Source organism: Bombina bombina, chromosome 7 (genome assembly GCF_027579735.1).
Source record: "Bombina bombina isolate aBomBom1 chromosome 7, aBomBom1.pri, whole genome shotgun sequence".
In the NCBI taxonomy this organism is placed as follows: domain Eukaryota; kingdom Metazoa; phylum Chordata; class Amphibia; order Anura; family Bombinatoridae; genus Bombina; species Bombina bombina.
This window is the reverse complement of record NC_069505.1, coordinates 525,347,421-525,363,298: the sequence shown is the minus strand read 5'-3', so window position 1 is coordinate 525,363,298 and position 15,878 is coordinate 525,347,421. Positions and strand designations below refer to the sequence as shown.

General features: G+C 41.4%; 1 protein-coding gene across 3 annotated transcripts in view; it reads right to left on the bottom strand.

The window, feature by feature from the left end:
• Window positions 1-15,878, bottom strand: part of CCDC9 (coiled-coil domain containing 9) — a 453,629-nt gene that overhangs the window by 230,328 nt on the left and 207,423 nt on the right. For all 3 annotated transcript variants that reach the window (XM_053721824.1, XM_053721823.1, XM_053721825.1), the window contains exon 11: window positions 1,669-1,762. In XM_053721824.1, the coding sequence (XP_053577799.1) occupies window positions 1,669-1,762 (94 nt within the window). The remainder of the gene's footprint in view (window positions 1-1,668; window positions 1,763-15,878) is intronic.

The window sequence follows — 15,878 nt, the reverse complement described above, 5'->3', positions numbered from 1 at the left end:
AATGATCATTTGTGCAATAAAAATTGAAGTGATGGTAAATCCTAAAGTTTTTGAAACGCTGAAAGTTCCTTTATTTGCCTCCAGCGTATGCTGCGCTGAGCGTCTCAGACCTCCCACTGCAGAACACTATTTTATCAATGAGGTGACGTTTCTACCCCTTAGTCAATAGTCATGCGGCCCAGTTGGCATTATGCTCTATGGCTAGCACGCTATTGGTTAACATCACCTCATTGAAAAATAATGTTCTGACATATTTTATACTTCATAATGTAGAGTCCCCTTTATTTGTAGCACTGGTAAATCCTAGCATTCCCAAAACTCTAGAATTTACAATTACTTTATTGATAACTTGTACAATAAAAATTTAACATTTTTAATATTGGCTAATATTTTAGCCAGGTGGTCACTAAAATCCTCGGGGTAGTGCACTCGCTAAAAAGGTCCTAGGGAGGACACTGCATTCACACCTTTCATAATTTCATAGTGTTTTTTCTTCACAGTGAAATTACATACTGTAGGAATAATTTAATTACCTCCTCATTTTTATTAGGCTTTGCTCTTTATCTGAAGGACCTTTTTAATGAACTTTCCAATTTACTTTTATCATATAATATGCTTTGTTCTCTAGATATTCTTTGTTGAACCTAGGTTTGCTCATATGCTAATTTCTAAGCCCTTGAAGGCCGCCTCTTATATCAGTGCATTTTGACAGTTTTTCACAGCCAGTGCTAGTTCATGTGTGCCATATAGATAACGCCACTGGAGTGAGCACAATGATATCTAGGAGTCGGCACTAATTGGTTAAAATGCAAGTCTGTCAAAAGAAGTGAGTGAGATAAGGGGGCAGTCTGCAGAGGCTTAGATACAAGGTAATCACAGAGGTAAAAAGTGTATTAATATAACTGTGTTGGTTATGTAAAACTGGGGAATGGGTAATAAATGGGATTATCTATATTTTTAAACAATAAAAAATCTGGAGTTGACTTTTTTTTTGTCCCTTTTATTTAGAGCCTCAAAAAACATCTGTCATTTACAACCACAGCTTTTGTGTATCACGGCCAGAACTTTTTTCACTTTTTGCAGAAAGTTGGTCATTTTGAATTAAAATTAAATTTTGAATCAGTTAGTTACTCTACTGATTAACTGGAGAATACAGGAATTGTTAAAGTTTTAGAAGATATAGCAGATTAAAAACTGCATTGCAAATTAGCTGCAAAGAAAAAAAAAAGTATTTTTTGAATAAATATGTTTCCTTTGCTCTTAGTCCAATATCACATAATTATAAATGTAAAAACGTAGTAATACAAAAGCATCTTACATTCTAGAGTCACAGCTTTGCAGACAAGGAAAGGCTATGGTTGAAAAAAATCCCTGAGAACCAATCATCAATCAGTGCGCTGCCACTTTGCAGCGCTGCTCTGTATTTGACTGTTCTTTTCAAACAGCGCTTCGCTCTGGCTGCACTGTGTTAAGGAAATCTTACACAGTGCAGCCAGAGGCCATCGCTGTTTGAAGAGAGTAGCTCTACAAAGCAAAAGTACTAACAGTTCCTGCACGTGTCCATTCTTTCTGCAGAAATGCTGCATTTTCTGCCATGACATCTGAGCTCACAGCATGTTGTACCTTGGGGATCACATCATCATTACACTTCAGCTAAATGTGACCTACCACTTTCTCTACACAGGTCTCCTTTTCTTGTCCATCTGTTGATTCCTTGGTTTCCTGCGGCTCCTCTGGTTCCTCCCAGCGGCTGTCATGCATGCTTTGAGGGTAAAGAAAAAAATAACATAAAAAGGACTATCCTGCTGAGAAAAAGTTTAACATAAGTCAAATAGTATCAATCAGCACCTGGATCACTTGCACGCCACGTAGAGGTACCCACCAAACCCTACCATACATATCAGATAAAGTCCAAAGGATGTGGCAGCAATAAGTGAATTCAAATGGTCTATTTAGGCACAACAAACAAAGCAGCAACGTTTTGCTGATGAAGGGAAGATGTTACCAAAACGTCGCTGCTTTGTTTGTTGTGCCTAAATAAAGACCATTTGAATTCACTTATTGCTGCCACATCCTTTGGACTTTATATAAAGTATATATAATAATATATAATTGGTTTATTTAAGGGAGCCCGAGCATGCAAGTGGGGAAGACTAATTACTTTAACACGGTTTTCTTTTTTTTAATTGTAGAAAAGGGATAAAGAAAAAGAGGTTACAAGAAAGGGGAGTATTAAAGAGACACGAAACCCAAAATATTTATTTTGCTATTCAGATAGAGCATGCAATTTTAAACAACTTTCCAGTTTACTTCTATTATCAAATTTGCTTCTTTCTCTTGATATCCTTTTCTGAAAAGGCAGCAATGCACTATTCTCTCACTGCTGCACATTTTCTGATACATTCAAGCATGCCTCAATCATACCAATCCTAAAAAAGCCCTTGCTTGACCCCTCCATGCCTTCTAAATATCGACCGGTCTCCTTACTTCAAAATTATTGGAACGACTGGTCTAGAATTGGCCAACTCAAATTTCTCACAACTAACTCCTTACTTGATCCACTACGATCTGGTTTCCGCCCTAAACACTCAACAGAAACTGCTCTTACTAAAGTAACAAATGACCTGTTATCAGCTAAAGCAAAAGGCCACTACTCCTTACTAATTCTTCTTGACCTATCCGCTGCTTTTGACACAGTTGACCATCCTCTCCTCCTAAAAATACTACATTCATTTGACATCAGAGACACAGCCCTCTCCTGGTTTGCCTCATATCTTTCAAACCGCTTGTTTTCAGTTTCCTTTATCATATCTTGCGATCCTATGCCTCTCTCAGTTGGAGTACCGCAAGGCTCTGTCTTGGGCCCCTTGCTTTTCTCTCTCTATACATCCTCACTTGGAAAACGTATAGCCTCCTTTGGATTCCAGTACCACTTATATGCTGATGATACCCAAATCTATCTTTGCTCTCCTGATATCTCTCCCTCTTTACTCAACTAGATTTCCAACTGCCTCTCTGCAATTTCCTCTTGGATGTCTTCACACTACCTCCAACTCAATCTGTCCAAAACTGAGCTGCTTCTTATTCCCCCCTCTTTGAGACATCCAACACCTGACATTTCTCTGACAGTTGGAGACTCTATTCTCAACACCTCACCCCAGGTCCGCTCCCTTGGGGTCACACTTGACTCAGAGCTCACATTCAACCCACATATACAAGCGCTTACCAAATCCTGCCGTTCACACCTACGCAAAATTTCCAGAATTTGTCCATTCCTTACTCAAAAAACTACAAAATAATTCCCTCATTTTGTCACTCGATTATTGCAGTCTATTTCTAAATGGCCTTCCAAAACACTGCCTCTCCTCCCTCCAATCTATTATGAATGCTTAAGATCATCCACCTAAGTTGCCGATCTCTACACTGGCTCCCCATACACTCCAGAATACAATTTAAAGTATTAACCCTAACTTACAAAGCACTCAACAGGCTACCTCCCAACTAGATTTCCTCTCTCATCCTGAAATATTCCTCATCCAGTCCTCTTCGATCAACCTCTGACCTACGTCTCTCCATTCCTGTTATATCTACGTCCTACTCCCGTCTCCAAGACTTCGCACGTGCTGCTCCTGTCCTCTGGAACTCTCTTTTCCCCCGCTCCATTAGACTGTCTCCAACCTTGTATAGCTTCAGACGATCCTTGAAAACACACATATTCAGAGAGGCTTATCTCTCCTCCATTCTTCATCGGAACCAAACTAATACATGTACATGAACTGCCCGACTCACTGCTGCAAATACAACCGATGTAACAAGCTACCCCAAACCTTATGTCTCTGCACCCTAAACCTATAGACTGTGAGCTCTCCGGAGCAGGGCCCTCTTCCTCCTGTACTAGATTTGTTTAGTTTTGTTATGTTATGTTGTGTATTTTATCACAAATCCTTGTCAGTGTATACCCCTATTACTGTACCCAGCGCTATGGAATTTGGCGGAATAAAAATAATAATAATTATTATTAATAATAATGGGAGCAAGCTGAACACATCGGGTGGGCCAATGAGAAGATTTTATGTGCAGACACCAATAAGCAGCTAGCTCCCAGAAGTACACTGCTTCTCCAGAGCCTACCTAGGTATGCTTTTCAACAACGGATACCAAGAGAATTAAGCAATTTTATATAATAGAAGTGAAAAGAAAAGTTATTTAAATACATCATTTATTCTTACCTGATAAATTTCTTTCTTGGTTGTGAGAGTCCATAAGACAATAACACTTGGGAATCACATCACATGGCCACCAGGAGGAGCCAAAGACACCCCAAACCAGAGGTTTAAGTATCCCTCCTACTTCCCTTTCCCTCCCAGTAGTGCGTATATAGATAGTGGGGAAAGAGGTGCAAACTAAAACTGCCGCCACCAACCTAAATAATGGGTGGGTTTGTGGACTCTCACAACCAAGAAAGAAATTTAATTAGGTAAGAATACATTTTTTTCTTTCTAATGGTTGTGAGAGTCCACAAGACAGAACCAATATCCAATCTGAGAAGTCCACTAATTTGGGGCAGGATAAAAGAAAAAACATAATTTATGCTTACCTGATAAATTCCTTTCTTCTGTAGTGTGATCAGTCCACGGGTCATCATTACTTCTGGGATATTACTCCTCCCCAACAGGAAGTGCAAGAGGATTCACCCAGCAGAGCTGCATATAGCTCCTCCCCTCTACGTCACTCCCAGTCATTCGACCAAGGACCAACGAGAAAGGAGAAGCCAAGGGTGTAGTGGTGACTGGAGTATAACTTAAAAAATATTTACCTGCCTTAAAAAACAGGGCGGGCCGTGGACTGATCACACTACAGAAGAAAGGAATTTATCAGGTAAGCATAAATTATGTTTTCTTCTGTTAAGTGTGATCAGTCCACGGGTCATCATTACTTCTGGGATACCAATACCAAAGCAAAAGTACACGGATGACGGGAGGGATAGGCAGGCTCTTTATACAGAAGGAACCACTGCCTGAAGAACCTTTCTCCCAAAAATAGCCTCCGAGGAAGCAAAAGTGTCAAATTTGTAAAATTTGGAAAAAGTATGAAGCGAAGACCAAGTTGCAGCCTTGCAAATCTGCTCAACAGAGGCCTCATTCTTGAAGGCCCAAGTGGAAGCCACAGCTCTAGTAGAATGAGCTGTAATTCTTTCAGGAGGCTGCTGTCCAGCAGTCTCATAAGCTAAACGAATTATGCTACGAAGCCAAAAAGAAAGAGAGGTAGCAGAAGCCTTTTGACCTCTCCTCTGACCAGAGTAAACGACAAACAGAGAAGACGTTTGTCGAAATTCCTTAGTTGCCTGTAAGTAAAATTTTAGAGCACGGACTACGTCCAGGTTGTGCAGTAGACGTTCCTTCTTCGAAGAAGGATTTGGACACAAAGAAGGAACAACAATCTCTTGATTGATATTCCTGTTAGTGACTACCTTAGGTAAGAACCCAGGTTTAGTACGCAGAACTACCTTATCCGAATGAAAAATCAAATAAGGAGAATCACAATGTAAGGCTGATAATTCAGACTCTTCGAGCCGAGGAAATAGCCATTAAAAATAGAACTTTCCAAGATAACAACTTTATATCAATGGAATGAAGGGGTTCAAACGGAACGCCCTGTAGAACATTAAGAACAAGGTTTAAACTCCATGGTGGAGCAACAGTTTTAAACACAGGCTTAATCCTGGCCAAAGCCTGACAAAAAGCCTGGACGTCAGGAACTTCTGACAGACGTTTGTGTAACAGAATGGACAGAGCTGAGATCTGTCCCTTTAATGAACTAGCAGATAAACCCTTTTCTAAACCTTCTTGTAGAAAAGACAATATCCTAGGAATCCTAACCTTACTCCAAGAGTAACCTTTGGATTCACACCAATATAGGTATTTACGCCATATCTTATGGTAAATCCTTCTGGTAACAGGCTTCCTAGCCTGTATTAAGGTATCAATAACTGACTCAGAAAACCCACGTCTTGATAAAATCAAGCGTTCAATTTCCAAGCAGTCAGCTTCAGAGAAGTTAGATTTTGATGTTTGAAAGGACCCTGTATCAGAAGGTCCTGTTTCAGAGGTAGAGACCAAGGTGGACAGGATGACATGTCCACTAGGTCTGCATACCAAGTCCTGCGTGGCCATGCAGGTGCTATTAGAATCACTGATGCTCTCTCCTGTTTGATTCTGGCAATCAATCGAGGAAGCATCGGGAAGGGTGGAAACACGTAAGCCATCCTGAAATCCCAAGGTGCTGTCAGGGCATCTATCAGGACTGCTGCTGGATCCCTGGATCTGGACCCGTAACGAGGAAGCTTGGCGTTCTGTCGAGACGCCATGAGATCTATCTCTGGTTTGCCCCAACGTCGAAGTATTTGGGCAAAGACCTCCGGATGAAGTTCCCACTCCCCCGGATGAAAAGTCTGACGACTTAAGAAATCCGCCTCCCAGTTCTCCACTCCCGGGATGTGGATTGCTGACAGGTGGCAAGAGTGAGACTCTGCCCAGCGAATTATCTTTGATACTTCCATCATTGCTAGGGAGCTTCTTGTCCCTCCCTGATGGTTGATGTAAGCTACAGTCGTGATGTTGTCCGACTGAAACCTGATGAACCCCCGAGTTGTCAACTGGGGCCAAGCCAGGAGTGCATTGAGAACTGCTCTCAATTCCAGAATGTTTATTGGCAGGAGACTCTCCTCCTGACTCCATTGTCCCTGAGCCTTCAGAGAATTCCAGACGGCACCCCAACCTAGAAGGCTGGCGTCTGTTGTTACAATTGTCCAGTCTGGTCTGCTGAATGGCATCCCCCTGGACAGATGTGGCCGAGAAAGCCACCATAGAAGAGAATTTCTGGTCTCTTGATCCAGATTCAGAGAAGGGGACAAGTCTGAGTAATCCCCATTCCACTGACTTAGCATGCACAGTTGCAGTGGTCTGAGGTGTAAGCGTGCAAAGGGTACTATGTCCATTGCCGCTACCATTAAGCCGATTACCTCCATGCATTGAGCCACTGACGGGTGTTGAATGGAATGAAGGGTGCGGCAAGCACTTTGAAGTCTTGTTAACCTGTCCTCTGTCAGGTAAATCTTCATTTCTACAGAATCTATAAGAGTCCCCAGGAAGGGAACTCTTGTGAGTGGAACGAGTGAACTTTTCTTTTCGTTCACCTTCCATCCATGTGACCTTAGAAATGCCAGTACTAACTCTGTATGAAACTTGGCAGTTTGAAAGCTTGAAGCTTGTATCAGAATGTCGTCTAGGTATGGAGCTACCGAGATTCCCCGCGGTCTTAGTACCGCCAGAAGAGCACCCAGAACCTTTGTGAAGATTCTTGGAGCTGTAGCCAATCCGAATGGAAGAGCCACAAACTGGTAATGCCTGTCTAAGAAGGCAAACCTTAGGTACCGGTAATGATCTTTGTGAATCGGTATGTGAAGGTAAGCATCTTTTAAATCTACAGTGGTCATGTACTGACCCTCTTGGATCATAGGTAAAATTGTCTGAATAGTCTCCATCTTGAACGATGGAACTCTTAGGAATTTGTTTAGGATCTTTAAGTCCAGAATTGGTCTGAAAGTTCCCTCTTTTTTGGGAACCACAAACAGATTTGAGTAAAACCCTTGTCCCTGTTCCGACCGTGGAACTGGATGGATTACTCCCATTAACAAGAGCTCTTGTACGCAGCGTAGAAACGCCTCTTTCTTTGTCTGGATTGTTGACAACCTTGACAGATGAAATCTCTCTCTTGGAGGAGAGTATTTGAAGTCCAGAAGGTATCCCTGAGATATTATCTCTAGCGCCCAGGGATCCTGGACATCTCTTGCCCAAGCCTGGGCGAAGAGAGAAAGTCTGCCCCCCACTAGATCCGATCCCGGATCGGGGGCCCTCAATTCATGCTGTTTTAGGGGCAGCAGCAGGTTTCCTGGCCTGCTTGCCCTTGTTCCAAGACTGGTTAGGTCTCCAGTTTTGTCTGTAGCGAGCAACAGATCCTTCTTGCTTTGGGGCAGAGGAAGTTGATGCTGCTCCTGCTTTGAAATTCCGAAAGGAACGAAAATTAGACTGTTTGGCCTTAGGTTTGGCCCTGTCTTGAGGCAGGGCGTGGCCTTTACCTCCTGTAATGTCAGCGATAATTTCTTTCAACCCGGGCCCGAATAAGGTCTGCCCTTTGAAAGGTATGTTAAGTAATTTAGATTTAGAAGTAACATCAGCTGACCAGGATTTTAGCCACAGCGCCCTGCGTGCCTGAATGGCGAATCCTGAATTCTTAGCCGTAAGTTTAGTTAAATGTACTACGGCCTCCGAAATGAATGAATTAGCTAGTTTAAGGACTCTAATCCTGTCCGTAATGTCGTCCAGAGTAGCTGAACTAATGTTCTCTTCCAGAGACTCAATCCAGAATGCCGCTGCAGCCGTGACCGGCGCAATGCATGCAAGGGGTTGCAATATAAAACCTTGTTGAACAAACATTTTCTTAAGGTAACCCTCTAATTTTTTATCCATTGGATCTGAAAAAGCACAGCTATCCTCCACCGGGATAGTGGTACGCTTAGCTAAAGTAGAAACTGCTCCCTCCACCTTAGGGACCGTTTGCCATAAGTCCCGTGTGGTGGCGTCTATTGGAAACATTTTTCTAAATATCGGAGGGGGTGAGAACGGCACACCGGGTCTATCCCACTCCTTAGTAACAATTTCAGTAAGTCTCTTAGGTATAGGAAAAACATCAGTACTCGCCGGTACCGCAAAATATTTATCCAACCTACACATTTTCTCTGGTATTGCAACTGTGTTACAATCATTCAGAGCCGCTAACACCTCCCCTAGTAATACACGGAGGTTTTCCAGCTTAAATTTAAAATTTGAAATATCTGAATCCAGTCTATTTGGATCAGAGCCGTCACCCACAGAATGAAGTTCTCCGTCCTCATGTTCTGCCACCTGTGACGCAGTGTCTGACATGGCCCTAATATTATCAGCGCACTCTGTTCTCACCCCAGAGTGATCACGCTTGCCTCTTAGTTCTGGTAATTTAGCCAAAACTTCAGTCATAACAGTGGCCATATCCTGTAAAGTTATCTGTAATGGCCGCCCAGCTGTACTGGGCGCCACCATATCGCGCACCTCCCGAGCGGGAGATGCAGGTACTGACACGTGAGGCGAGTTAGTCGGCATAACTCTCCCCTCGTTGTTTGGTGAAATTTGTTCAATTTGTACAGATTGACTTTTATTTAAAGTAGCATCAATACAGTTAGTACATAAATTTCTATTGGGCTCCACTTTGGCATTGCAACAAATGACACAGGTATCTTCCTCTGAATCAGACATGTTTAACACACTAGCAAATAAACTTGCAACTTGGAATACAATTCTATTAGAATATTATTAAAAACGTACTGTGCCTTTAAGAAGCACAAAAAATTTATGACAGTTGAAAATTAATAAATTGAAACAGTTATAGCCTCAATCCTTGTAAACAACACAACTTTAGCAAAGGTTTGATCCCATTAGCAGAAGACAACTAATTCAGAAAAAAAAAAAAATTACAGAATAAACGTTTTTTTATCTCAGTCAACTATAATCTCACAGCTCTGCTGAGAGAAATGACCTCCCTCAAAACAAGTTTTGAAGACCCCTGAGTTCTGTAGAGATGAACCGGATCATGCAGGAAATACAATGAGCTGCTGACTGAAATTTCTGATGCGTAGCAAAAGCGCCAAAAAACAGCCCCTCCCCCTCACACACAGCAGTGAGAGAGAACAGAAACTGTCAGAAAAAAGATCAAGCAACTGCCAAGTGGAAAAATAGTGCCCAAACATTTATTCACTCAGTACCTCAGCAATGAAAACGATTTTACATTCCAGCAAAAACGTTAAACATAATTTCTTAGTTATTAAAAAGTTTTATGTACTTCTTACAGTGTAATTCCAGTGAAGTACCATTCCCCAGAATACTGAAGTGTAAAGTATACATGCATGACATTATATCGGTATGGCAGGATTTTCTCATCAATTCCATTGTCAGAAAATAAAAGCTGCTACATACCTCTATGCAGATTCATCTGCCCGCTGTCCCCTGATCTGAAGTTTACCTCTCCTCAGATGGCCGAGAAACAGCAATATGATCTTAACTACTCCGGCTAAAATCATAGTAAAACTCTGGGAGATTCTTCTTCAAACTCTGCCAGAGAGGTAATAACACACTCCGGTGCTATTTTAAAATAACAAACTCTTGATTGAAGATATAAAACTAAGTATAATCACCATAGTCCTCTCACACATCCTATCTAGTCGTTGGGTGCAAGAGAATGACTGGGAGTGACGTAGAGGGGAGGAGCTATATGCAGCTCTGCTGGGTGAATCCTCTTGCACTTCCTGTTGGGGAGGAGTAATATCCCAGAAGTAATGATGACCCGTGGACTGATCACACTTAACAGAAGAAAACAGGACCCTATTACCAAGAACCACCGCCTGAATGACCTTTCTTCCGAAAGCTTTGCAGTGGCGATAACATTGAAACTGTAAAGTTTTGTGAAAGTATGTAGGGAAGACCATGTTACAACACTGCAAATCTGCTCTGCCAAAGCCCCATTCTTGAATGCCAACGAAGTGGAGGCAGAACAAGTTTAAAGAGCCCTAATTCTTGCTGGCGGTTGCTGAACCACCTCCAAGTAAGCCATACAAATCAAATTCCTCAACCAGAACGACAAAGATACTGAAGTAGCCTTCTGGCTCCTGCATAACCCAGAAAAAAAAAACCCCAAAAAAACTTTGAGATTGACTAAATTCCAGTTGGTCCGCAAAGTCTGACAGCCAACGAATCTCTCCCAAAGGCGTAACGGTTGGACCCCGGGCGCTGCATGTGCAATCGGAGATGAATGTAGGTAACGCGCATTCCAGGACAAAGAAGCCTCAGAGGTGGCCGGCTTAGTAGTACTAGACATCCTTTACATTTATATGTTGTAACTTTATCAAGGCATGTGGAACATAGTTGAGCAGGCCGATCTACCAGAACCTCCTCACAATAAACACAGGACTGAGACTTTGTTAAGGAAGGAGAGCCCTCCAACGCGTCAGAGTCCTCCATCGCTTGCGCGTTTGGGTAGCCTAACTTTATTTATAAAAAAGGCACCTTTATACTACCAATGGCCAGAGCATTCACCACCTCCTAAGACCCGGACTACAGAAACCGCTATGTCTCCTGCGCCACAGATCAACAGAGAGGATAGATAGCCACACCCAGTCGCATGGAATGCCTGGCAGGACTGCCCCTGCACTAGGGAAAAACGCACCAAAAAATGGCCGCGCAAAATTTCCGCAAGTAAACTGAAAGTTCCACACATTGCCAGAGCTTCATCTCGCACATAACGCAGCAATGACACAACAGTATCATGCATAACCCCCCCTATTCAATAATCCCCCTTCCAGGAATAATAACCCTTGATTCTGTAAAGATAAAAAGGCACCACACTGTGCCTTGTCTTCTATTAATAATAAAAAAAAAAACAATCTTAGCAGAATCTACGCCGTGGAACAGGAACACGCCCCTTCAAGTGTGACACGTTAGTAGCCTCGCTCCTGACATGGACTTGAGTGAAGAAAGCAGGCAGCAAAACTCGTCAACGCTTATTGCTTATGGAGCTGTTAATATGAGTCTGGATGGTTTCGTAGAAAGACTCTCCCTGCATCTCCGGACTCTAACTTTCACCCAGGCTCTCACTGAGAGGCTGACAGGACTATTTAAAACTCCAGTCCCAATGCTGAAGAGTACTACCCTCCATAAGAGACTACTCCTAAACTCCGGCACTCCTCTGCCATCCTCCCGTGACGAAATGCAAAGTATGACTTGGGGATGAGGGAAGTGGGGGGGAGGTATTTAAGCCTTTGGCTGGGGTGTCTTTGCCTCCTCCTGGTGGCCAGGTTCTAAATTCCCAACAGCAATGAATGAAGCCGTGGACTCTCCTCCCCTTTAGATGGAAAAGTGATCTTTTGTTTCAGATGCTCTTAATCTGATCTCATTGTTACAATATTTTACCCCCTGTACTCAAATCCATCACCATCAACAAACGACTAAACCCAAAACTATGTTGCTACAAATAAGGAAGTGGTGTCTTACTACAAAAGAAAAAAAAAAAAGTCAAATCTGCACAAATTTCCCCACATACACTGACCACATCCTTTTAAGTAATCAGACTGCCACATGTGGTGTGTTGTAACCCAAAATAAGCAATGTTGGGTAACCGCAAAAAGGAAAAAAAAAAAAAAACACACTGGAAGATTAACAATTTACAGATACTGTATTTACAAATACAGAGCGGAAGCAAAATTATCTCAGAAAACAGACCATAAAGTAGATTTAAAAATATGGAATACATGACGAGAGAAAGACAGAGACTGAGAAAAAGAGGGGGAGAAATCTATTAACTACTCCTATACTTTGTCAACGCGTTTTTCCCCCACAGTTTTGTTGATTAATAGGGACAATCTACTACAATTTTTTTATTGTTTAAAAAGATAGATAATCCCTTTATTACCCATTCCCCAGTTTTGCATAACCAACTCGGTTATATTAATATACTTTTTACCTCTGTGATTACCTTGTATCTAAGCCTCTGCAGACTGTCCCCTTATTTCAGTATTTTTGACAGACTTCATTTGAGCCAATCAGTTGCTGACAGTGCCCCCATCACATGGCTATTTATTTATTACCTATTGACTTGCATTTTAGCCAATTAGTGATGTGTCCTGCACAACTCCATGGGTGTGAGCACAATGTTATCTATATGGCCCACATGAACTAGCAGTCTCCTGTTGTGAAAAGCTAATAAAAAAAATCATGTGATAAGAGACTGTCTGTAGTGGCTTAGAAAGAGGCAAAAAATTAGAGGTTTAAATGTTGTAAAGTATATTTATATAATGTTGGTTGTACAAAGCTGGGGAATGGGTAGTAAAGGCCTTATTTTTTTAAACAATTTGTTTTTGGTGTAAACTGTCCCTTTAAAATCACAGAGGCAATTTTGACATTTTTGCTTTGTATTGGTTCTCCATAATTATCCTCTCTTCTTGTTAAAGTAATGGTAAATAATGCTGTTGTGCAAAATACCCTTGTAAACTACAGCCTATGTTTACCTAAACCACTATATTAATCTGATTTTCTTCCTTACAAAGTATACAACTATAATTGTTCTGATTACCACATTGCAATGTATCCTCTGCCCCCTCCAATTTTTTTTTCTGTACTGTATGGACGTAGAGATAGGTCTTACCCGATCTCTACACAGACTATAATGTGCGCTTCTGATGCGCACAGCGTCTTTGGAATCCTACTTATAAGAAGGGGCATGCGTTCTTCTCTGTCTTCATGTCACCCAGAGAAGAATGCGAGCCGAGCGGCAAGAACAAGGATTGGATGAGCGGTGAACAGGTCACCACACGAAAAAAAAGAAAGAATCGAGAGGGGCAAGCAGGGGAAATTAAACTGCGGCATATAGATAAAACTATTTATACTTACTCGCATGTTAAAAGGACCCAATATTTATTAACATTAAAAGGGACATTCTACATTAAAATTGTTATTGTTTAAAAAGATAGACAACGCCTTTACTAACCATTCCCAAGCTTTGCACAACCAGCATTGCTATATAAATATACTTAAATATATATATAATATTATAAAAATTAAATCTCTAAATGTCTGCCTGTTTCTAAGCCACTACAGACAGCCTCTTATCACATGCTTTTTTATTAGCTTTTCACAACAGGAGACTGCTAGTTCATGTGGGCCACATAAATAATGTGCTCACGCCCATGAAGTTATTTAAGAGTTAGCTTAACACAGCACTAACTGGCTAAAATGCAAGTCAATAGGTAATAAATAAAAAGTCATGTAATCAGGGGACTGTCATTAGATGCTTAGATACAAGGTAATTAGACGTAAAAAGTATATTAATATAACTGTGTTGGTTATGCAAAACTGGGGACTGGGTAATAAAGGGATTATCTATCTTTTAAAACAATAAAAATTCTAGTGTAGACTATCCCTTTAATGAAATTAAAATTAAGCTTCAAGAACATAGAAAGCAAACACAAACTTTATCATCACTTTAAATGCACCCATACATATTATACACCATTTTCTTTTAACAGACAAACCATGGCATTCTTGTGATACCCTATAAGGGTAGATAAAAAAAATAAATAGCAATTAAATACTGAAAAATGGGGGGAAGGGGGTGAACTGAAAAAACAAAAATGTATGCTTACCTGATAAATGTATTTATTTCCAGGCACGGAGAGTCCATGATTCATTCCAATTACTAAAGGGATATTCACTTTTGGCCAGTAGGAGGCGGCAAAGAGCACCCCAGCAGAGCTGTTAAGTATCACTTCCCTTACCCATAACCCCCAGTCATTTGGCCGAAGGGAAACAGAAAAGGAAGATAACACAAGGGTATAGACGTGCCTGAAGTTTGTACAAAAAAAACCCTGTTGTCTGAATTTAAACAATTCAGAAATACATTTATCAGGTAAGCATAAACTTTTGTTTTCTTTCCTATGGCATAGAGAGTCCACAATTCATTCCAATTACTATAGGGAACCAATACCCAAGCTAGAGGACACAGAATAAAAGCGAGGGAAGACAAAACAGGCAGACCTAAACCGAAGGCACCACCGCTTGAAGAACCTTTCTCCCAAAGGAAGCCTCAGCCGAGGCAAAAGTATCAAATTTGTAGAATTTGGAAAAAGTATGCAGAGCGGACCATGTGGCCACCTTGCAAATTTGTTCCACAGAAGATTCATTTTTGAAACCCATGAAGATGAACCAGCCCTAGTGGAATGAGCCGTAATTCTCTCAGGAGGCTGTTGTCCAGCTGTCTCATACGCTAAACGGATAACACTTCCAGCCAGAGAGACATAGGGGTAGAAGTGGCCTTCTGGCCCTTACGTTTACCAGAGAAAACAATAAACAAGGCAATGTGCCAAAAATCCTTAGTGGCTTGAAGGTAAAATTTTAGAGCATGTACAACATCCAAATTATGCAAAAGCTGTTCCATCTGTGAAGAAGGATTGGGGCAAAAAGAAGGAACGACGATTTCCTGATTTATATTGCAATGAGACAACACCTTTGGAAGAAATCCCAGCTTAGTAAGGAGGACCGCCTTATCAGCATAAAAAACAAAAGGAAAGGGGCATCACACTGCAGAGCCGAAAGTTCAGAAACTCTGCAAGCAGAAGAAATAGCAACAAGAAACAAAGTAAAGTCACCAATTTGTAGCCATCCAAGCGATGGTAGCAAAAGACAAAGGCGCCTTCCTCAGGCTATCGTTGATGGTAGACACTTCACCAAGGTCAGCTCTTCTTAAATATGGATAAACAATCTGGACAGGAAAAACAAAGAAGGCGGCGTTCCAATGGTGCAGAATGTTACAACAAATTATTGAATATCACTCCCAGAAAACACCCTCTCTATAGATGGATACTCACAGAGAGAGCACTATAATGCAGTGCTATTCGTACAGACTGGATTGATCAGAGCCAACCAGCTAGCTCCCACAGGTAACAATGTGACCTCAATCCTGTAGTAGTGGAAAGGAGAATAGGGAAAGGGGGAAAACACACTCCAATAGTGCAGACGGTCACTATGATACAGCATGAATCACAATAGTAAATCCCCACTGAGACTGGATACTCACATGGGCTGCACACTATAATGCAGTAGAAGTAACACAAACTGGTGTATCAGAGCCCACCAGCTGACTCACTCCAAGGCACAGGATATCAATAGATATAATTGTTGCCTCATTCCTGAGACCACACACCGATCATAATCAAATAACCAATATTTACAAGAAATTCA